The 22,574-nt window shown below is 52.9% G+C and overlaps 1 protein-coding gene and 1 non-coding gene across 2 annotated transcripts in view; both read left to right on the forward strand.

Annotated features, from left to right (window-relative positions):
- The first annotated feature begins 432 nt into the window (after window positions 1–432).
- Window positions 433–504, forward strand: TRNAE-UUC (transfer RNA glutamic acid (anticodon UUC)). The gene has a single exon. It is a non-coding gene; the product is annotated as a tRNA-Glu (tRNA).
- Window positions 505–3,083: 2,579 nt separating this feature from the next.
- SLC9A1 (solute carrier family 9 member A1) overlaps window positions 3,084–22,574 on the forward strand; it is a 52,072-nt gene continuing 32,581 nt past the window's right edge. The window contains exon 1 of the mRNA XM_019980388.2: window positions 3,084–4,242. Within this exon, the coding sequence (XP_019835947.1) occupies window positions 3,891–4,242 (352 nt within the window). The 5' untranslated portion in view covers window positions 3,084–3,890. The remainder of the gene's footprint in view (window positions 4,243–22,574) is intronic.

A 22,574-nucleotide genomic window follows, 5' to 3' on the forward strand; every position in this document is an offset into this window, starting at 1 on the left:
CAGAGCATAGAGTCTAGGCCTACGAGCTTCAGTAGCTGTGGCACAAGGGCTTAGTTGCCCCTCAGCATGTAGGATCTTTCCAGACCAGGCTTGGAACCGGTGTCCCCTGCACTGGCAGGCAGATTTTAACCACCAGAGCACCAGGGAAGCCCACAGTCTGGCTAGATTCGTAACCTTAACTTTTCTGTTCTACTGCATGGTCCAGGCTGGGCCTTGGTTGTCCCAGGTGGTTTTTCCCAAGGGCTCTTTCTTGGCACTGCCATGTTGGTGCAACCTTCTCCAGGCTGCAGAGGATCTCAGGGCTGGTATTTCCTGGTCCTCATGGGATCTGCTACTTCCCAGGCTGGTACCCAAGGACTGACTGAAGACTGGAGTGATGAGTCAGAGAGTGAGGAGGGAATGTTGCCCTCAAGACTGGAAAGAACTGGGAGCTCCCTGATGGTCTAGTGGTTAGGATTCGGCACTTTCACTGTCGCAGCCCAGGTTCAAGCCCTGGTCAGGGAACTGAGATCCTGCAAGCTGTGTGGCATGGGGAAAAAAAGGCTGGAAAGGTCTCAGGGTTCCCTCTCCATGTCACCTGCATAAAGTCCCTCCACTAACCCCACATTTGCCCTTCTTTTTGCTGTATTGAACCTGTGGTGTTTTGCAAGAGCTCTGGATTAAGATGTAAGAAAACTAACTTAAATCCTGGATCTATTATCTAACAGCTGTGTTATCTTGGCCAAATGGCTTTATGTTTAAATCTTCACTTTTTCTCCATCTGTAAAATGGAAATGCGAGTAATGGCTACCGTTGAGCAACAGGACTCGGTACACTGATAAACCTGGAGAACTTGGGTGTAAACTGTTTAGGACTGAACCGTTGTGAGGCATAATGCCATCATTCTCATTCTTGCCCCACACGCTTTTCTTCTCTTCGGTTATTTCCATTATAGCTGATGTTATCCTTTCATCTGCTGTCAGGTGACACAAGGCCCTTGGCTTTCTCTGAAGGCTCTTCTGGGCTCTTCTGTCATCTCGCAAGTAGCTGGACCTGTGCCAGGAGAATGTGAAGTGCAGAGAATCGGTTTAACGTTGGCACCTTCAGTCACAATCACATCACCCTCGTATCATTGGAATATACCTCCTTGTGAAAGGAGAGCATATCTTATGAAAAGTGCACAGATCATGAGCACTCGGTGGGGAATCACAGTATAACCTTTGTATCCACCACCCAAGAAAGAAAGGGAACAGTGTCAGCCCCTAGAAGCCCTTGTTGTACCTACTTTGTGCCCCCTCCCAATCACTGCCGCCTCCTTCCTCCCCATTATGTCTGTGTTGCCAAAGCCTAACATGAATCCTTGTCAAGAAGCCCATAAGCAGTTGCTAAACTGAACCGAGCCCCTTTGAAATCATTTTGTGATCTCAAGGTAATCACTTCAACTTCCTTGGCCTTGATTTACTCTTCTGAAAAACAGGGTTGGCATTTCAGTATTTTCAATAGTTTTCAATCCTAGCTGTACACTAGAATCACCTGGGGAATCTTTTGAAAAACTGTCCACCGCTCTTGGGCTCTGGCTACGAACCTCTGAAGGTCCCAGGCAGTGGTAGTTTTTCATAGCTTTCCAAGGATTCCAGTGTACAACCATGATCACTTGAATCTTACCAATTCCAATCAATACACATTCACATATACATTCAAATCTCAGTTCCACCCCTGCTGTGGGTTGAATTGTGTCCTCTGCAAAGATGTTGTTTCTAACCCCGAGCACCTGCGAATATGGACTTATTTGAAAACAGGGTTATTGAAGATGAGCAAACTAAGATGAAGTCGTTAGTGTGTGTGTGTGTGTGTGTGTGTTAGTCACTCAATTGTGTTCGACTCTTTTGTAGCCCGCCAGGCTCCTCTGTCCATGGTATTCTCCAGGCAAGAATATTAGAGTGGGTAGCCATGCCCTTCTCCAGGGGGTTTTCCCAACCCAGGGATCGACCTGGGGGCTTCTACATTGCAGGCAGATTCTTTACCATCTGAGCCACCAGGGAAGCCCAACAGGTCTTTAGGGTGGGTCCCTAATCCAGTGTGACAGGAACCCTTGTAAAAAGAGGAAATCCTGGACCCAGAGACAGAGGCCCAGGGAGATCACCAAGTGAAGATTGGCGTTACCATGGAGCATCAAAGATTGCTGCAAACCACCAGAAGCTAGGAGAGAGACCTGGAAGAGATTCTTCCTCAGAACCCTCAGAAGTCCTCTGCTGACCCCTTGACTTCAGACTCTAAACTCCAGTATATGAGACAATAAGTTTCTATTCTTTAAGCCACTCAGTTTGTGGAACTTTGTTACAGCGGTCCTAGAAAATCAACATAACTATTTTCATACTAGCCAAGGAACTCTCTTGACCTGTTTCTTCATCTGCAAAGCTGGAGGCATAATCATGGTTTCACATCCTGGGCTCCATTCTAAACACTTCGCATAGATTATCTCATTTAGTCATCACATATACTTTACTACTGACTTCCCTGGTAGCTCAGTTGGTAAAGACTCTGTCTGTAGTGTGGGAGACCAGGGCTCGATCCCTGGGTTGGGAAGATCCTCTGGAGAAGGAAATGGCAACCGACTACAGTATCCTTGCCTGGAAAATCCCATGGACAGAGGAGCCTGGTGGGCTGCAGTCCATGGAGTTGTGAAGAGTCGGGCACGACTAAACCACTAACACAACATACTTTACTACAACAGGTATAGGTACTCCTGTTATCTTCACTTTTTCAGATGAGATAGCTGTGGAACAGAGGTTAAGTAATTTGCTCAAGGTCACATGGTAACTAAATGTCTAAGACAATAAAACATCATTCACGTTTCCTGGGAAGTCTCCATGAGACTGCGAAGGTGGATGTGAACAGCGCTTTGTAATTAGCAGAGCATTTTACCCTTTTTAAAGTTAGAATCTCTGTAGATGCTGGACTTTGGCTATCTCTGACTCTTCCCTTCTCTTTCGACGCGATACTTTCTTTCCTCGGCGACAGGGGTCGCTGCATCGCGCGGGCACTGACAGGTCCTTCTAGCCCGCAGCGCCGGCTGCTCGCTGGTGCCTATAAGTGGCAGTACAGCGCTCAGTAGACAGCAGTCAGCCGCCGCCGGTGCCAGGGCCCGGGCTGCAACTGGAAGCGGAGCTGGATGCGGAGAAACTGAAGCTGGGCCGGGGCGCAGCGCAGCACCGCGCCGGGGCCGCAAGGAGGGGCGTTTCGCTGCTGGCCCACCGCGAGCCGCCCCCAGCCCGCGCCAAGGCGCCCTTTCTCCAGGCCGCCTGCCTCCGCCTTCCGCCTCCCTCCATTTCCCCGGAATCTCAGCCCGGCGCGCCTGCACCCGGGTTCTTCTTTGGGTGGGGAAGCTCCCGGCCGCTCTCTGGTTTCACTCCTTCCTCGCAGCCTGGGCTCTCAGCTCCCTTTCTTCTTTTCCTGGACTGGGTCCCACCCCCTTCGATCCCCTTCTTTTAGCTCAGGCTCTCTGCTCCTTCCCTTAGCAAGAGTCCCAGCAGCTCAGCCACTTTTCTCAGCAGAGGGTCCCCGCCTTCCCTTTTCCTTGCCTGGGGTACCCCCCATTCTATTCCTTCCTCTGTCCCTAGGGTGCCGCCTCTCCCCTCCCCCACCCTCTTTCCCAGGCCTGGAGTTCCAAACCTTTTGGTCTCTTCTTATGGTCCTAAATAGGTCCTGGTCCCTCTTCCCCAGTTTGGCGTTCTAGATCAGGAACCCAGCCTTCTTTCCACCTCCAGAGGACTGCTTCCACAAAAACACATCTCTCAAACATGAACTTTGTCTAGAGGCTCTCCTGCCCCCTCCTGCTGACCCTTGCTACCTATGTCCCAGGTCTTACTCTCATTTTGCTAAGGGTCGGGGGGGGGTGGGTAAGCAGCGGGATGCTTCTGTGGCCTGGCGCCAGTGGCCTCCCTCCGCCTCGAATCTTCCCTTCGTTGCTTGTGGTGGTAGCCTTGGTGGGGCTGCTACCCGTTCTCAGAAGCTATGGCCTCCAGATCAGCCCTACCGCCAGCACCATCAGAGGCTCAGAGCCGCCCCGGGAACGCTCAATTGGGGATGTCACCACCGCCCCACCGGAGCTCGCCCCCGAGAGCCGCCCTGTTAACCATTCCTTCGCTGAACATAGCCCAAAGGCTCGAAAGGCCTTTCCAGTCCTGGGCATCGACTACCAACACGTGCGCATACCCTTCGAAATCGCCCTCTGGATCCTACTGGCCTGCCTCATGAAGATAGGTAAGTCCACCTCGCCCCCGATGCTTCCGCTGTCACCTAACTGATGAGCCTGTTGCCCATCCTTACCACTTGAAGCTGCCCAGGAATGAGGGTCTGGACTGCTCCTGTATAGTAGGCAGCCTCCATCCGGCCATCCTGATGCTTCTCAAACTTGAGCTCTGCGGCCTCCTCACATGGGAGCGGGGTATTGTTCACGGGAGAGAGCAGGACTGGAGGATGCTTCTGGTCCTAGGTACTTTCAGCGAGGCTTCCAGGCCTGGCAGGTCTCCTCTGGAGCCAGGTGCCCAGCTGTGTGTGTGTGTGAGACAGGCGTGTCTTCAGCAAGTGACACAGTCTGCTCTGTCACCAGCCACCATTGTAATTACATGCTTCATGGAAGGCTGTTTCAGGACGGAGGATCTTTCTACTTGGTTTGCCTAAGGAGTTTGAGTAGAGTGGGCAACGTGTGTGCTGGAGACTTACAGGTGTGGTGGAAGATGAGGCATCACTGTATTCTCACCTTCCTTCCTTCATCCCGGGAGTGTTATCCGTCAGCTCTGCCTGCCCAGGCTGGTCAGGAGCCCCTGAGTCAGTTTCCTGCCCGGGAATGCCATTCTTTATACAGTTTATGGGACAGGGGGCCTTGGGAATTCCTGAAGTCTGGTTTGAGGCGGGGGAGGGGGAGTGGAGCACGGTCAGGCTCACCTCCAGGTTGCACCCTGCAGTGTCTCAAAGTGCTGTCCAGCCGGGCCAGTCATGGTGGCCTGCCTGCTACTCAGCCAAGTGGGAGAGGGACGGGTGGAGAAGCTCAGGATGTTCTGATATGAAGAGACTTTGAAATGTTCTTTTTGGAAGAAGGAAACAGAAAAGTGGTTCCCCTCCAGAGGCTGTCTCCCCGCTAGGTCTGGGCACTCTGTTCTGCTGGGTGATAGATGCTGGAGATGCTCCAGCTAATAGATGCTCCAGATGCTGCTGGAGCTCACCAGAGCCTGTCCAACCCAGAAGTCCCTGGAAGTGGTGTCCTGGGGGGCTTTGACATCCGCCTTTACCTTTTTAGCCCCCAGCCAGCTGTGGAAGGCACGAGGGCCTCGGACTCTGCTGGTTTGGGTTTGGAGAGTTTGTGATTCTTGGCAGGATCCTTGCAGCTCTCCCAAGGACACGCGGGAGCTGAGGGCGATGCCAGGCTGGTATGAGGCAGGCTCCGGAACATGCTGCAGGAGGGCTCGGGTGCTTCTGTCGTTACAGATCTAGGAGCTGGCTTCCTGATTCAGGGCTTTGGTGCTGTGACTGTGGCAGGCCTGTACATGGGGCTGGGCCACCAGCACCTATCCCCTGATGGCAGCCGGGAAAAAAAAAATCAAGGCCGGGGCGAGGGGAGTCGTGTGTACTGATTCTGACAAACACATGACCTTGAACAAACTGGGCTTTTTTCTGCAAGTCTCGCCCACCTGTGAAACTGGCAAGAATCTCTAAATTTGACCATATCCATTGAATCCTGAAGCCCCTGTGTCCTATTTTGCTGTAAGAACCTGAAGTGACTGATGTGTCATTTGCCTGTGTGAGACCGGGAAGAGGCCTCACAGGCACTATTTATAAATTGCCCTCCTCCTCTCTCCAACCCCGTCACCTCCCAGCCGCACCTGGCATTGTGTTAGGGCATGGGGCGGGGGGCTAGGGGACTAGTGCATGCGCGGTGGGTCTCAGTGACTTCTGGTAGGTCGACAGCATGACCACTGAGCTCCTACTCTGGACAGTCAGGAGTTTGTCTGTGCAGGCCTAACTCCAGTCCCAATGGGACCAGGTTTGGCCTGATTTGTCCCCGCCAAAACTGTGCCGGGGCCCCGGGCAGTTGGCAGAGGTGGTGCCATGACACGGGTATCAGCCTAGAAGTTAGGAAACTTGGCCTTTTGTCCCGTCTCCCTTGTGACCTTGGGCCAGTGACGCCTCTCCACTTGTCAGTTGATCTTTGTGGCTTCTTCCAGGTCTGACATTTCTGCCATTCCACTGACTTGGGTAACCCTGGCAAGTCATTCAGCCTTGGGCCATAGTTTTCCCATTGTAAAAGTGAGGATGCTGGATATGATCTCTGAGGGCCTTTGCAGTTGCGAGAGACTGTGTGTCTGCTTTGACAGGACGTTTTTCTGCCTCTGGAAACAGAGGTGCCCTCACACCTGGCCATCCTGGGGAAGAGAGTAGAGAGAAAGGTGATCTTAAGGGTCCCTGTTCAGGTGGCCAAAAGCGAAAGCCCATTTCCCCCTCTTTGTTTGGCTGTTTGTTTTTTGGCCACACAGCTTGAGGGATCTCAGTTCCCCACCCAGGGACTGAACCGAGGCTGCAGCAGTCAGCCTGGAGTCCTAACCCCTCGGCCACCAGGGAACTCCCCCGCCCCTTTGCAGTGTTGAACTGAGGTTGGCACCCCTCTGCCCCTTACCCTCTCTGACCCTCAGTTTTCTCAAGTATAAAAAGGGGGAAATACTAGTATCTAGTTATGGTGCTGCTGACGTGGTGAGGACAGAAATTAACACGCCTGAAGCTGCCTTTGTGCTCACAGGAAGCACTCAGTGAGGCGCAGCCACCCCTGTTTGTAGTTCAACCACCTCAGGTAAACGCCTCCCCACCTCAGCCTCCTAGAGCCTTCCTCGGAGGCTGGAGGATTACGGATCTCTCGGCCTAGGCTGCCGCCAGGAGCCCCTCCTTCAGGTTTCAGGAAGGACTGAAAGTCAGTCCCACCGACTTTATTCTTCCTTTCGCTTTAGCAGGTCCTGTGGGGAAGGAACATGGTGCCAGCTGACTCCGGGGGTGGGCTGGGCGGCCGAGGCCATGCTCCCTCTCTACTACGCTCTGGAGCCTTGGAGTTCATCTTGGGGTCTTGCCCCTTCTCTCAGTGCTCCAGCGTAGGTAGGCGCCCTGTTGGAGGCCTCATTCTGTCATCTGTGACAGCTGCTTCCCTTGCACGTCACCTCTCCTTTAAGAACAGAAGGTTCTGTGTGCAGTTCTACGCTTGTCCTGGTTGTGGAGCTGAGCCTCAGGTAGACACTGGCCGAGGGCGGATGGCGTTAGAGCCTAAGATTAAAAAACAATTCTTCACCTGTACACCCATGGCTGATTCGTGTCAATGTATGGCAAAAACCACTACAATATTGTAAAGTAATTAGCCTCCAATTAAAATAAATAAATAAATTTAAAAATAATAATAAAGTGATGCTATTAAAAAAAGTTATTTTGGCCGCACAGGTGTGGCACGTGGAATCTTAGTTCCTAGCCAGGAATTGAACCGGTGCCCCCTGCAGTGGAAGCACAGAGTCAACCCCTGGACCTCCTGGGGAAGGCCCTAGAGCTGAAGTTCTAGAGGAGATGCTTCTGGGTTCTTTCTGAGTGACTCAGTGGGTGACATGGGGCAAGTCTCTTCCCTTCTTGGGCCTTTCCTGTCTCTCTGACAGTCTCCTTCTCCAGGGGATCTTCCCAACCCAGGGATTGAGCCCAGGTCTCCCGCATTGCAGGCGGATTCTTTACCAGCTGAGGCACAAGGGAAGCCCGACAGTCAGAGATTCTTGCCTTTTTCCTCGTGGGGAGCGCCTAGTGATGTGAGTGGGGGGTGAGCCCACTGGGAGAACTGTGAGAACGACTCCAAGCCCTGGGTAGGACCACTCCGCATCCCACCCCACCCCACACTGGGGTTTGGACCCTGCATGAATCCCGCTTTGTCTCTCTATTTACCTGGCTCCCAGTCCTGTGTGTGTTTCAAGGGAGCGCCTCGCTGTAACCCAGCTCTCCACTGGCACCCCATACAGTTGTTCACCCACGTCCAGCTCCTGGCAGCCTGTGAAGCAGGGATTCAACTCGTCTCCTGACCGCAGACAAAAAAAAAAAGCCTTCCTTTGTCCCTTCACAGCTTATAGCTTTTCTTGGTTTTGGTCTTTGCAAGGTGCGTCCTGACGTGTCCTCCTCAGAACAGGTCTGTGAGGAGGGGAGATGGGAGTCGTTGTTGCCCAGTTCACACATGTGGATATCAGACCCAACGGCTGGTTTCCTGTGTAAGACTAGAACTCGCTTCTCTCACTTCTCAGAAGGAGAGAGGAACAACTTAAAGGTCACCTTGAAACTGTCCCTAGAAGCCCAGGTGGAACTCTCCAAAAAGGAAAAGGTGACCTTTTTCTCTTTGGGAAGAAACAGCAGAATACCTGCGGGACAGTGTGGGGAGGTCAGCTGGGGCCTAGGAGGGAGTTCAGGTAGGAGCCCTGGGTCCCGGGGCTCCAGGACACTTGGAGGGCCTCTGCTGGTCGTGTGGCTTGGGCTTCACTCAGCTGAGCCCCCATGAGATGCCCCTCTCCTCTCTGTCCTGCCCCTTGCAGCCGCTCCCCCTCTAGTTCTGGTGGGAAGGACAGACAAGGTCACAAAGTCGAGGCTCTGTCCCTGGTACCTGCGTGACCAGGCACCTGGTGTCTCTGAACCTGACTTGCCTCATCCGGAGGGTGAGGATGCCTTCTCTTTCTTCCAGCATTGAGACAGAGGCCAAATGTGGGATGCCCAGCACAGAGTCCAGCGCTGTGGCGGCTTTTCAGGGCCTGTTCAGGTTCCTCCCCTTTGGGCGTCTTCCCAGGCCACTCCAGCCCACAGCCATTGCTTTCATTTCTCCCCCAAAGCCGTATCCCGTATTGTTTATCCACAACTTTGGCGTCCGGCCTAGCCTGCCCTGTGACATCTCTTCTGCTGGGGGGGCTGTGTGTTTTAAAAAGAATTACCATTTATTGAGTATATGCAGAGTAGTGTCAGGCAGAAGTAATCTCGTTTAATTCTTACTAAAATTGGATGAGATAAAGGCTATCTCTGTTTCGCAGATGAGGAAACAGCTCAGAGGGCTTATCCTCTGTGATGTGGAGCTGCCGTTGTCTACTTGAGTCATGGTACAGCTTCCTCTCAGGGTACAGCTGCATCTCCCACCCTCACGTTCCCCTCAGCAGATGCCTGGCCTCTGCAGGGAGTAGCTGCCCAGCTCACCATACCTGCTAGCGGGGATTTTAGTACTCCCTGTCGGAGCTGGCGGCTTCCCAGGTGGCTCAATGGTAAAGAATCTGCCTGCCAGTGCAGGAGACGCGGGTTCGATCCTTGGGTCAGGAAGATCCCCTGGAGAAGGAAATGGCAACCTACTCCAGTATTCTTGCCTGGGAAATCCCAAGGACAGAGGAGCCTGGCGGGCTACAGTTCATGGGATTGCAAAGAGTCGGACATGACTTAGTGACTGAGCACTCACCCCTTAGGGGCTGGCACTTGTTGATGGCAGGAGCTCTCTCCCTCCGCTCAGAGAGCCATCGGGGTTCTGTGCCGGCATCCTCTGTCCCCATGAGCCTGCATGTGTGCACCTGAATCCCGCAGGGCTGGGCCTATCCTTTGTCCTCTGCTAGCGACCCTGCCTGCCATCTATTTGTTCTCTCAGTGGTCTGATCCAGAGTGCTTCTTCCCTGCTTGGACGGGGGAGGACCAATTAGAGGGTCATTTCCTTTTGCCAGCAGGGGTGGCTAACCTTGTGATTACCATCTCCTGCCTCTGGGTGGGAAGGGTGCTGGGCTGCTTTGGGTTACCCTTGGGGCCCAGCAGGGTCCCCAGAGAGGCAGCCTCTGTGTTGAGAGCAGGTGGCACAATTGTCTTTAGCCCTTTAAGGCATGTGGAGTTTAGTACTGATTCTCATTAGTATTGTAACTTGTTTCCAAAGCACTTGCATATACATTGTTTAATTCTGATCTTCTCAGTGGTCCTGTGGGCTAGAATAGCAGGTGGTGCTTTTGTTTTCGTTAATATTTATTTATTTGGCTGCACTGGGTCTTAGTTGCAGCACACAGGGAGCTTCAGTTTTCGTTGTGGAATGAAAATTCTTACTTGCGACATGCGAGATCTCGTACCCTGACCAGGGATCGAACCCAGACCCCTTGCATTGGGAGCACGGAGTCCTAGCCACTGGATCACCAGGGAAGTCCCTCGCAAGTGGTATTGATGTACCACTAATGACATCTGATGTACCAGATGTCATGTTACATCTAAGGAAACCTCAAGTAGGTCACTTAACAAGTAAGGACTCAGTCCCCAGACTTATAACCCAAAACCCTGTCCTCTTTCCTGCCTGGTCAGGTCATTGTGAAGACAAAGGGAGACCGGAGGTCCCAAGAGGCTTTAGCTAGAGTAAATGACCAGACGCATCCCTGTTGGTAACCTGAACGGTTGACAGGAGGGACAGTTTCCTCTTGGAGGAAGGAAGGGCGAAAGGAGCATGGTGGTTTGGGTTGCTCTGGAGCCCAGGCCACCTCAACTCCAAGTCCTTGACCCCTCACACACGCCTAGTATTTGTATGAAGAAAGAGCGTGAGCGTGTGAAGGCTGACTCAGCTTTGGAGTCTGTCCTTCTCCTAGTCTGTGGAGCAGCAAGCTTTTGAAATGGAGAGCTTTCCCTTTCCCTTGATGTGTTGTAGGCCCTCTGGGAGGAGAAAGGAGAGGCAGAGGAGTGAATTATAGCAGAAAACACGTGGGATGGGGCAGAAGAGGGAAAGTCGAGAGACCTGAGATCTGGTTCCAGCTTTTTGCCGCTTGTGTGACCTTTTAGGCAAGGTGCTCTTCTCTGAGCCCTCATTGCCTCATTCGCAGTGTTTATGTTAGATACTTGTTAATTATGTGAGCCGTCACATATCAAGCTCCTGTTGGAGACACTGTGTCAGATATTGCCCAGCTGGAAAGCACTGGGGCTGAAGCTCAGATCTGTGTGACTTTGCAGCTGGTGTTTTCCATCATCATGCCCTGATTCCCTTTCAGTTCAAAAGTTTTCTTTTTCCCATGATCATTTTAAAATAGGGAGGGAAGGAAGGCGTTGCAAGTCTTGGCTGCTCTCTGTGGATCATTTCTTGGGTTGAGGGGGTGGTAAAACTGTGCGCCCCCGTTCCCTGCAAAGCCTCGCTGTGAAGCAAAGAGGCCTTCTCGGAAGTGGTGGCATTCGGAAACACGGGAGGGACCTGGGCTCCCTTCGGAATGCCAGCCTGTGTGCAGCTGGCTGGCAGGCCTGCCTCTCTCCCTCCCTCCTCCTGTCTCCCTGCCCTCCCCCACCTCCCCCCTTTCCTTCCGTGGTGGGGAGAGAAGGCTCACTCAGCAAACCCAGGACCTGGGTTATCCCTGAGTCATCCATCGCCTGTGTGGGCCTCCTTCTGCAGCGCTCACTGCCCCTGCAAACGTCTGAGTCAGACACGTCTCCCCAAGGTTGTCTGCACACACCGCGCTGGGCCCGACCATCTCTTTAGATGCCGACAAACATCAACTGGTACTTTAAGGCAGCCCGTGATTACATGTGGGTATTTTTAATCTTATAGGCTAATCTAATTTTAACTGAACTAGGTTTTGAATTGGGCTCGGATCAGTGGGCTGCCCCCACCCCCTTCCCTGAGATCGTGCTGACTTCATTTCCTTACCCCCTAAAGTTCTATCAACATATGAGGCCAGTTTGGGGGTCTGTTAGGTCAGACATGACCCCTGAGTTCTGACACTGACTTGATGAGAGCCTGGAGTTTCCCCAAATTACCCAGTCAAGAGCTTTCCTGAAAAGATAGCATCCTTAAGCAGCTCTGAGCGAGATTCAGAAGAAGTCCTATTCCTTCCCTAGTCCCCTTCCCAGTCCCTTGTGGGGGACACTTGCCCCTAAGCCCAGACTGGCCCTTCCACAGCGCTGGGCCTATTTGAGACCAGGTCACAGAAGGCAAAGAGACAAACTCACAGAGGCTCTGGCTTTGGGCTGGCCAGCCAGGACTGAGGGCAGCTAATTAATTTGTCTGTTCCAGCTGAGGTCGTAGAGGGAAATGAGCCGAAACCCACCAGCAGGCTCTGAGCTTGGTGGCCCATCCGGAACCAGGAAGAGTGAGAGACCCAGGCCTGGCTCACCGGGACCTTCCAGTCTGCTTGGAGAAAATGGTCTCTGTGTGCTGAGGGCTGGGCGGACTCCCGGCAGAGGCAAAGTTCAGAGGGAAGAAGCAGTCCCCCGAGGGCACAGATGGTTAGGGAAGGCATCTCAGAGGAGGGGAACTTGAGCCAGTCTTGAAGATGGAGAGGAATTCGGGAAGCAGGCAGGACAGAGATCTATTCTTAGTACGCGATTCCTACGAGAATGTCAGCCCATTGAGGGCAGAGCCTTCGTTTGCTTTCTCCTCTGTGCCTGGCATGGAAGAAGGGCTCTGAAAGATCTGAGGGGACAAGTGAGCATATGACTGACTTCCATGCAGAGACAGTGTCCATGGGAAGCGTTTGAGGCAGCCAGGACACCCGCCTGACACAGGGATGTCGGGCGTCAGCCAGCCCGCGTGTAAGTGCCTCCCGCCTCTGCCTCTCCCATCTCCCTCCACTTCGCGCTAATGGAGGGTCTGCAAGGGCATCCTCTCTGAGCTGGGTGGGGTCTCTTTGGGAGAGTCTGGATCCATTTGGTTTGCCCTCAATTTGTGTAAGTAAAAGCAAGATACCAGAGCTTCCTCAGGGAGCTGCCAAGAGCCCTAATTGAATTTAGCTTTTCCCAGTAAGATTCCTCAAGTCATCACCCGCAGGATGACTGTGAATTAATGAGACCAGTGGCCATAAACTATGCAAAAAGGCAGTCTCGCTAATTTATAGTTTACCCGGACAGGAGGACTTAAGGCTTCTCTTCGTTTCTATTTATGTGTTGGGGGTGGGCTGGGGCCAGAATCTCCATTCGGTGGCAGATTTATTTTTATAATTTGAATACGTAAAACACATTCATGGTAAAACAAAACAAACAAAAATAAAATCCAGCAGTAGAGAAAGGTATTAAGGTAAATATTAGCCTCCTCACTTCTCTGACCACCTCCACTATCACACTCCCCAGAGGTTACCCCTGTTAACTTTCTTGTGCACCTTTTCAGAAACTCTCATGCATGTACGAGTGTGGGAGGACAAATTTAGCTTTTTTTTTAAGTGTATTTTTAAAATTTTGTTATTTATTTCTGGCTGTGCTGGGTCGTCATTGCTGTGCAGGCTTTTCGTTGCAGCCAGTGGGGCTACACTCCGGTTGCAGTGCACAGGCTTCTGATTGCTGTGGCTTTTCTTGTGCGGAGCACAGGCTCTTGAGCAGGCGGACTTCAGTGGTTGCATCATGTGGGCTCAGTAGTTGTGGTTCCTGGGCTCTAGAGACTAGGCTCATGGGCTTAGTTGCTCCATGGCATGTGGGATCTTCCCAGACCAGGGATCAAAGCCATGTCTCCTGCATTGGCAGGCGGATTCTTTACCACTGAGCCACCAGGGAAGCCCCCAGATTTAGTTTTTATCAAGCCACCTGTGTAAGGTAAAGAGCTCTAGGCTTGGACTCAGGGACTGGGTCTAGTCCTAGCTCCGCCTCTTTCTATGAATATTGATCTATGGCACGTCATTTTGCTCCCCTGGGCCTTAGTTTCCCTGTCTGCCGGTTTCAGTTGCTGAAAGGCTCTCTGGGACATTCCAGTAGGAAAGGCAGTCATCCCAGGGGAGCTCCTGCTCTTGTGAGGCCTGCGCAGACAGGCTCTTGGAGGGAGATTTCCGCAGCCCCACTGTTCTGGGGAATGCGCCACTGCTGTCATGAACCTTGGCTTCAAAGCACAGAGTTCTCATGTTCATGACCATGGTCATCTCCGACTCTGGTTCAGGGTTATGGGGTTAAATAAGTGGGTCCACAGAGAGCCAGCTCTCTTGCTTGGGAACAAAATACAGGTGGGAACTTGTGTGGCTCTGACTGAGATGCTGAGGGGCTCAGAGAGGAGGAGAAGAGATGAGGGAAGGCTCCCTGGAGGAGGTGATCTTGAGCAGTGGGCCAGATGAAGAAGAGGAACATCACTTGATGGAGGTGGGAGGCTTGCTGTTCTGTCAAAAGAGCTGTTCCTGGCCAGGAAGCCATTTGGCTTTGTCCAGACAGGTCCATGCAGGAGAACCAAGTGCAAGCCTTGCAACCCAGAAGCTGCTGCTCTCACCCATCAGATTCTTCAGGCCTTTGACTCTTTTACAAACCAGCAAAGAGCCTGAGAGCTCTGCTTTTTATTGGATCTTTGCCATCAGTCCAGGGGATGAGATCTTATCTCCTGGGGCCAGGGCCCACAGGAATCAGGATGTCATACCATGTAGGCAGGATGCCAGCATGGAGGTAGGGCCAGCTCACCCCACTGAGCCCAGCCCAAGGCTCTGAGTACAGCTCAGGGCAGGAGGGGAGTCAGCACCCTACCACAACCCTCTGGGCCTGCCTGACTGGTGGAGCTAATAAAGACGCACAAGAGCTGCTTCTCTCAAGGAGCTTAAGGACTCGTCTGAGGAATTCAGTGTAGATGCAGAAGAGTCAGGCAGTAGAAACTGGGTGTGAGTCGAGGTGCAGATAGAATTCTTTGAGGGTAGAGAGGAGGCAGAAAGACCTTCCTGGGACTTGCCCAGTGGTCCAGTGGCCAGGACCCCATGCTCCCAACGCAGGGGGCCTGGTTTTGATCCCTGGTCAGGACTCTAGATCCCACAAGCCACAACTCAGACCCGGCACAACCAAAATTAAATAAGTAAATATTAGAAAAAGAAAAAAAGGAAGACCTTCCTACCTCGGAGGACCAAGGAGGCTTCGTGGAGATGACTGGTGAGCTAGGCCTTGAAGAACAGGTAGGATTTAGATGAGACGCTTGAGTGAAACGGGGCTTACTGGGCACAGCCCAAAGCTTTGACTCGGGGCAGGACTTTCGGACTGCAGAGAGTGGCCCAGAGCAGTTTCCTCAGGAAACATGGTAGTTAGGAACAGAGGCTTTGCAGCTTGACAGACCTGGGTTGAAATCTTAGTTCAAATCTTAGCTCAATTCTGTAGTGACTCAGGCAAGTCACTTTCCCTATTTGAGTCTCAATCTGATGATTCCCGACATGGGGATCTTCCCAGGTGGCGTGAGTGATTAAAGAACCTGCCTATCAGTGCAGGAGATATAAGAGATGGAGGTTTGATCCCTAGGTCAGGTAGATGCCCTGGAGAAGAAAATGGTAACCCACTCCAGTATTCTTGCCTGGAGAATCCCATGGACAGAAGAGCCTGGCAGGCTACTGTCCATGGGGTCACCAAGAGTCAGACTCAACTTAGCATGCACGTGTGCAAGCATGGGGTAACGCCTGGCAGGGGTGTCGGGAGGATTCAGGGAGAGTGCCCTTGTAAGATGCGTGGCATAGAGTTTGACACATTCTGAACATAATGATCAGTGATGGCACTTAGGAGTCCTTCTAGGATCAGGAGGAGGAGAAATAGTGGCTTATTTTCTGTGACTCCTGAATCTCCAGCAACTGAAAAATCACTCAGCAAGACTTCCTGATCCCTGCTGGGCATCCAGTGCTGTGCTAAACGCAGGGGTGAGGTGGCTGCGGATAAATAAAATTTATTATTTCAGTGAAGTGGGTGGAGTGCTTTTGAGCATGCATCAGAAAACCTTTTGGAGAGATACTGTCATTCTCCTTTATACAAACGAGCAAAAGAAGGCCCAGAGCACTTGGGTGACTTGCCTAGGATCACATAGCCTGACTGTGGCACAGCTGAAGCCAGACCCAGGGCTTCCCATTCCAAGTGCTGCTGTATCTCCTACGTAACAGTCCTTTCCCCACCTCGCTGGAGTAGCAAGACTTATCACTTGAAGCATTGAATGAGCAAAGCGAGATTTTGTATGACAATTTGATATGTAACTATAAAAGCACTGAATTTTGCAGAACAGATGATGATTTTTAAAATAGACTCAGCCCTGATGAGGTGCCAGGTGATCTGTGCCAGTGTTAAGGGCAGAAGATTCTGCCAGTTCATAACTGCATCACCTTGTCTGAGCCTCAGTCTCCACAAGCAAGTGGGATAATGTCTGTAAAGCCCCGAGCACATCATAAGAGCTCAGAAATGGGAGTTACCACCATCCTGTATCATTACAGGAAGAGGAGGGAATTCCCTGGTAGTCCAGTGGCTAGGACTCCGTGCTCTTACGGCTGAGGGTGTGGCTTCAATTCCTGGAAGGGAACTAAGATCCCACAAGCTACAAAGTGTGACCGGAAAAAAAAAAAAAAGAAAAGAAATTGTTTTAAAAGAAGAGGAGAGGGTGAAGTCTAGCAGTGGAGGATGATTTTAGGTAAGGGGGCTGGAGGATGTTGGGGTAGGGCTGACTGTCATTGTGACTGGGATGAGCATAGAATGAGACCATGAGCTGAAATGTCTGAGTTTGATTGTCAGTTGGGAATCAGTCCACCCTAAAGGGAATCAGTCCTGAATGTTCATTGGAAGGACTGATGTTGAAGCTGAGACTCCAGTACTTTGGCCATGTGATGCAAAGAACTGACTCATTTGAAAAGACCCTGATGCTGGGAAAGATTGAAGGCGGGAGGAGAAGGGGACAACAGAGGATGAGATGGTTGGATGGCATCACCAACTCGATTGACGTGAGTTGCGTAAACTGTGGGAGTTAGTGATGGACAGGGAAGCCTGGTGTGCTGCAGTCCATGGGGTCGCAAAGAGTCGGACACAACTGAGCATCTGAACTGAACTGAACTGGGAATGGGGAGAGACACACTCAGTTAACACTGATTCATGCCTGATAAATGCTGTGCTAAAGATGGAAAGATGAATAAATATAATCCTAGCCTCACGGGAGAGGCTGGTGTATAAACAGGCACTTGCCCTGTGCTGTGAAGTGCCGCAGCAGGGCCCCCAGAACTGTGGGCGCATGGGGGGAGTTGGGCCGTGGGCGATGGATCAGGAAGGCTTCCCGGAGCTTGACGGTTAAGCAGGAGTTTGCTCATCTCGCATGGAGGGGGTGCTGGGGCAAGGTAAGACGTGGGTGATGCGGAGCATAGATGATGCAGAGTCACCAACTTGTGCTTTTGAAATGCACGGCGCATCCTGCATTCCCTCCATGTCACCCCCAAACGTGCTTCATCCCCCTGCCTGGCTGGGCAGAGAAGCCGAGCCTCCCTGCGGAGTAGTGAGCACCCGGGATGGGTGTCCTCAGACACAGGTGGTCAGGGAGGAGCTGCCCTTGAGTGAGACCTCCGGGTGCCTGGCCTTGTGCTGAGGGCTTCACGCAGCCTGTCATGGTCTGAGTGTCCCCACAACCCTGAAGGGTTCGAGTCTGGTGTCTGCCTTTATCCAGCTTACAGCTGCCTTGGGAAAGTGAAAAAAGGGAATAATGACATGCTCCCTGATAGCTGCTGTGGTGGTGGCGGTTTAGTCACTAAGTCGTGTCCCACTCTTGCAACCCCATGGACTGTATCCTGCCAGACTCCTCTGTCCATGTGATTTCCCAGGCAAGAATACTGGAGTGGGTTGCTGTTTCCTTCTCCAGGGCACCTTCCTGACCCAGGGATCGAACCCAGGTCTCCTGCATTGCAGGCAGATTCTTTACCAACTGAGCTGTGCCGCTGCCTGAAGCCCAGAAAGACTTCAGGGAGGGGAGAAATGAGGCTGAAATGAGCAGGGGTCTTTGTGCCGGTGTCTTAACCCTCACATGGTGGTGGTAGGGAGTGGCAGGTCAGGTGAGGGTTGCAGCATGTGCTGTGGGCATGGGTGGGCATGGGTGGGCATGGGTGGGCAGCTGAGAGGAGGCCGAGTCAGCTAGGGGGAAAGCCTGGGCTAGGGGTCGCTGAGAAATAAGATTGGGTAGGTGGGCTGGGATGGATTGCAAGCATCTAGAACTCCAGCCAGGGGGCTGCTGACTCACAGGCCTCTCTGGCTGGTAGGACAGACGGCTCCATGGGTCGAATGGAGCCCCTTCCTTGTGTTTCCACCTTTGACTAAGCCACGACAAGCATCTCTAACCCGGTGACTCCAGCAGTCTCCTGGCCCACTCCCCTCCACAGAACAGCCAGTGCGGTTCATTTAGAAATGTAACCCGCAACATGGTGTTCCTGTGTTTGCTGACAAGTGCTCAGTCGTGTCCGACTCTTTGCGAGTCCATGGACTGTAGCCCGCCAGGCTCCTCTGTCCATGGGATTTTGCCAGGCAAGAATACTGGAGTGGGTTGCCATTTCCTTCTCCAGTTCCTATGTTTAAAATCTTTCAATTGCTTCCTGATGAACTTGGGATAAAATCCAGGAGAGGTGTAGCCCATCTACCCCTCTCTCCCTCACTCCCTGCTTTTCTTTCCCCTGCTTCACTCACACCAAGCTTCTTGGGTTCCTCAAACCAACCAAGCCTTCCTTACCAGACCTCTTCCTCCATGGGGCCACGGCTCTTGCTTTCCCCCTCCTGGAAGACTGATTGGAGACGGCCACAGGCTGGCTGCCTCATTCAGGCTCTAAATCAGATGTCACCTCTTCAGATAGGCCTTCCTGGCCACCTAGTCTAGCATGTAGCACCCCTCACCACCCCCCACCCCAGCCCACACGCTTCTGGGTGCTGAGGTCACAGCTGGGAGCAAACTGAGGAGGCTCCTGACATCAGGGGGCTCACAGGCCAGCGCGGGGCGTTGGACAGTGGACACAATGGCAGGTGGTGATAAGTGGCCTGAAGGAAATAGATAGGAGAAAGATGTGCTGCTTTGGATGGTCAGCAAAGCCCTCTCTAGGGAGCTGGCTTTTGAGCTGACCACATGACAAGAAGGAGCCTGTCTTTCAAAGATCAGGGCCCCTGAAGAGAGCATGTTTGAGGAACCTGGGGTAGAGTAAGAGAGAGGGGGTGGTGTGAGGACAGAGAGGAAGGTGGGAGCCAGACAGAGGCTGCTCGGCCCGTGGGCCTTGCGTTAGGCATCGGACTGGGTTCTGGATGTGCTGCCGCTAAGCTAGGCCGGTGTGCAGATCACTGGTCTGACCCGGGGAGGGATAGGGCTAGCATCCTAGGGGTCAGAGATGGCTCCCAGAGCTGGCCGGGGCTCTGGGCTGGCCACAGCGAGCCGAGCAAAGCAGGACACTGGCCCAGGGCTATTCTGCCAGGTCTGCGAGAACAGGAGCAGAGCTTGGGAACAGTTACCTCTGGCCAAGCCAGAAGCAGGAAGGAGAGCCCTGTTCAGAGAGAAGTGGACCGGGAGTGGGAGGGGGGCGAGAGCTCTTGGGGTGGGGAGGGGCCAAGTGAGGTGCCAGGCTCTGCTGGACTCCTGGCCCAGCCCTGCACCCCCCCGCCCCGGGCAGGATGTCACCAGACCTGTCGTGTGGGAGGCGTGGCACTGCTGAGCCCCAGGACCCTGACATGCCTGTTCCCGGCTGAACCCTGGGCCCACGTGGCCTGGGGAGTTATCAGGCCCAGAAAGGGCCGGCCTGGAATCAGAGAATTAGCCTCGATTGTTGACAGGGATCCTAGAGACAGAGTCAGGAGTTCAGGGGGTGTAATGGAAAAAGATAAGGGCGGTGGGGTTTAAGAGGCCTGGACTCGAATCCTGGCTCCTGGTCACCCAGCTGTGCGGTGACTGATGGGCGGCGTTGGGAGGTTCGGTGACGGTGCTGTGGGGAGCACGCAGCAGCAAGGGCTCATCCGTGTCTGGCCCAGCCCCCTGTGTCACAGAGGAGGAAGCAGAAGGCCAGGGAGGAAATGGCTTGCCCACAGGCCACAGCGGGCGGTGGCAGAGCTGGGTTAGTTCAGGTCTCAAGCCCTGGTCTGGAGCTCTTCGGCGGTGGTGGGAGTGGGCCTTCGCTCCTGCTGGGTTCCAAGGGGTGAGCCCGCTGCCCCCGGCGCCCCACCTTCTCCCCGACTCGCCTCTGAGCACCTACTACGTACACATCTGCAGGGCTGTGTGGGAGGCGGCTGACAGTTCTGTGTGGGAGATAGACATGCAAACAGCTTAAATACAAGGCAGGCCGGAGGGACACCGGCAGGAGGCGCGATGCCGCGTGGGCCCTGGTGGCAGACGGGCTCCGTTCTGGCGCCGTCTCTTAGAACGGAGTGGTGCTGGGGCCCGGACCGGAGTCGGGCCCCCATGGAAAGGCCTCTGGTCCGCGGCCGAGCAGTGAGGATAACAGTACAGTGGCAGCAATTGCGGAGGTTTGGGAGCGAGGCGTGACTCCCTTCAGGCCGTGGCTGAATGGCTTGTGTTTAGGGCGAAGGCCCTCCTGGCGGGTGGAGAATGAACTCGGTGACGTTTTCCCCCATGTTCTTGGCTCAGGGAATGTTCCGCCTCCTCCCTCCACGGATGATCATCCTTCCTAAGAAACTGATCAGATGGGAAGCTGCAGGAAGTGGTTTGGGACAAGGACTGTGTAGGAGTTGGGGGGAGAGCAGAAAGGATGTCGCAGAAGGGGGATCAGTGCCAAGCAGCAGGAGGTGACTGTCTTTGGAGGGGGTGGGGGAGCCTGGGCAGGCTGGAAATTTAAAGCACAGGGCGGTGGTTCTGGGGAATCCAGCTTCCTCAAAGCTCCTCTGCCCCTGGTCCCTGGTGGGGAAGAAGGTGAGATCAACTGGCAGGGTCTGGCTTTTCTGAGTCAACGGGAGCTGGGGTCCTAATGGGCTTCCTGGGTGGCACTAGTGGTAAAGGACCCGCCTGTCAGTGCAGGAGACATAGGATGCCAGGTTCAATCCCTGGGTGGGGAAGATGCGCTGGAGAAGGAAATGGCAACCCGCTCCAGTGTTCTTGCCTGGGAAATCCCATGGACAGAGGAGCCTGGCGGGCTACGTTCCATAGAGTTGCAGAGTTGGACATAACTGAAGCGACTTAGCACTGAGAACAGGGTCCTAATGGGAGAATGTGAGACAGCAAAGTCAGATGGCTGGAGCACTGGGCCAGGGGTTTGAGCTAATCCCAAGCCCACCTCTGCTGCTTAGCTGTCCTTCCACATTTGAAATTCCATCGTTGTGGCCCAGGGCCTATTATGGCAGGTGGGTGGGTGTGTGCAAGGCTTCCTCTCCCTGCACAGAGCACTCCAGCCATCCCAGCTCCCAGTAGGCTCAAGACTTTAGTTTTGGGCCTGGCCTCTGCTCCCTTTTGGCCTGGCGGGTTAAACTGCAGCCCTCAGTGTGCTGAGCCTTCCGGGGAGCCAGGCTCCACCCACTTGATGTGAGCAGGTGACTGAACCACAGTGACTGGTGGTTAATATTGAGGAGCAAGCCAATCTTGAAGCCAGGGGCAAGGCTGCTTCTGCAGAGAGACACAGGGACTCTTTGGGGAGATTCGGGGCATCCTTTGGGCAGTCAGGGTTCAGTGTGGCCTGGCGGCTTAAGGTCTTCAGAATCTAACAGACCTGGTTTTGAACCTCAGCTCTGTTCCCTTCAAGCTGTATAGCCTTGGGCTAAGGACCTGTGTGACCTGTGAGCATTATTTTTTTCTGGAAATAATTCTCACCTGCATTTTTTAAAAAACCTTTCCCCCTCTGTTTATTTAATGGAGGAGTAATATACATCCATGGGGCTTCCCTGGTGGCTCAGGGGTAAAGAATCTGCCTGAGGTGCAGGAGATGCAGGAGACACTGGTTCGATCTCTGGGTTGCGAAAATCCCCTGGAGGAAGGCATGGCAACCCACTCCAGTATTCTTGCCTGGAGAATCCCCATGGACAGAGGAGCCTGGCAGGCTACAGCCCATGGGGTGCAAAGAGTCGGACACGACTGAAGCGACTGAGCACGCCTGCACCTACATACGTACATACAGTAGATTACACTGATCTTAACGTATACATACAGCTTGCTGATTATTTACAAATATTTGCACCCAGACGGAGATAGAGGACGTCTGTGTACCCCGCCAAGTCCCCTCTGCCTTCCCCAGTTTGTACCCCGACGTGCCGCCGAGAGAGCCACCGTTTTGACTTCCGTCATTGTCACTTGGTTGTACCTGTTCTTTGACTCTATATACCTACAGCCAGACACAGGGACTCTGTATCTGGCTTCTCTTGCTCAGTGTTTCCTGGAGGTTCCCCTTTATCCTCGCCTGTCCCAGCGGTTTGTTCTCTCTGTAGCTGTGTATGGTATCGCCTTGTGTGAGTAAGCCATAGTTGATTCATTGTGCTGTTAATGGGCATTTGGGTTGGTTCCCTTTTTTGACAATTATGAATAAAGCTGCTATGAATATTCTTATACGCCATAGGGTCTTCGTGAAAATTGAGATAAACAATTACAGCAACATGTTTAATACTGAGATTTTTTTAAAAATCATTTATTTATTTAAAAAAAAATTTTTTTTTTTTTTGGCTACACCATGCAGCATCCAGGGTCTAGTTCCCCAACCGTGGATCAAACCCACACCCCCACTTTGGACCACCAGGAAAGTCCCCCTAATACTGAGTTTTGACCTAGATCTGGTGCTCAGAAAATTCTGCCCAGATTTTTGTTGTTGTTGTTTGTAAAAAGGAAAATAACAAAAACAAACCAACAAACACTACATGAGTATTTAAAGAAAAATATTCAGGTCATATCCTTTTCACTCCACCTCTCCTTACCCGCCCTGCTC

Source organism: Bos indicus, chromosome 2 (assembly GCF_029378745.1).
Source record: "Bos indicus isolate NIAB-ARS_2022 breed Sahiwal x Tharparkar chromosome 2, NIAB-ARS_B.indTharparkar_mat_pri_1.0, whole genome shotgun sequence".
In the NCBI taxonomy this organism is placed as follows: domain Eukaryota; kingdom Metazoa; phylum Chordata; class Mammalia; order Artiodactyla; family Bovidae; genus Bos; species Bos indicus.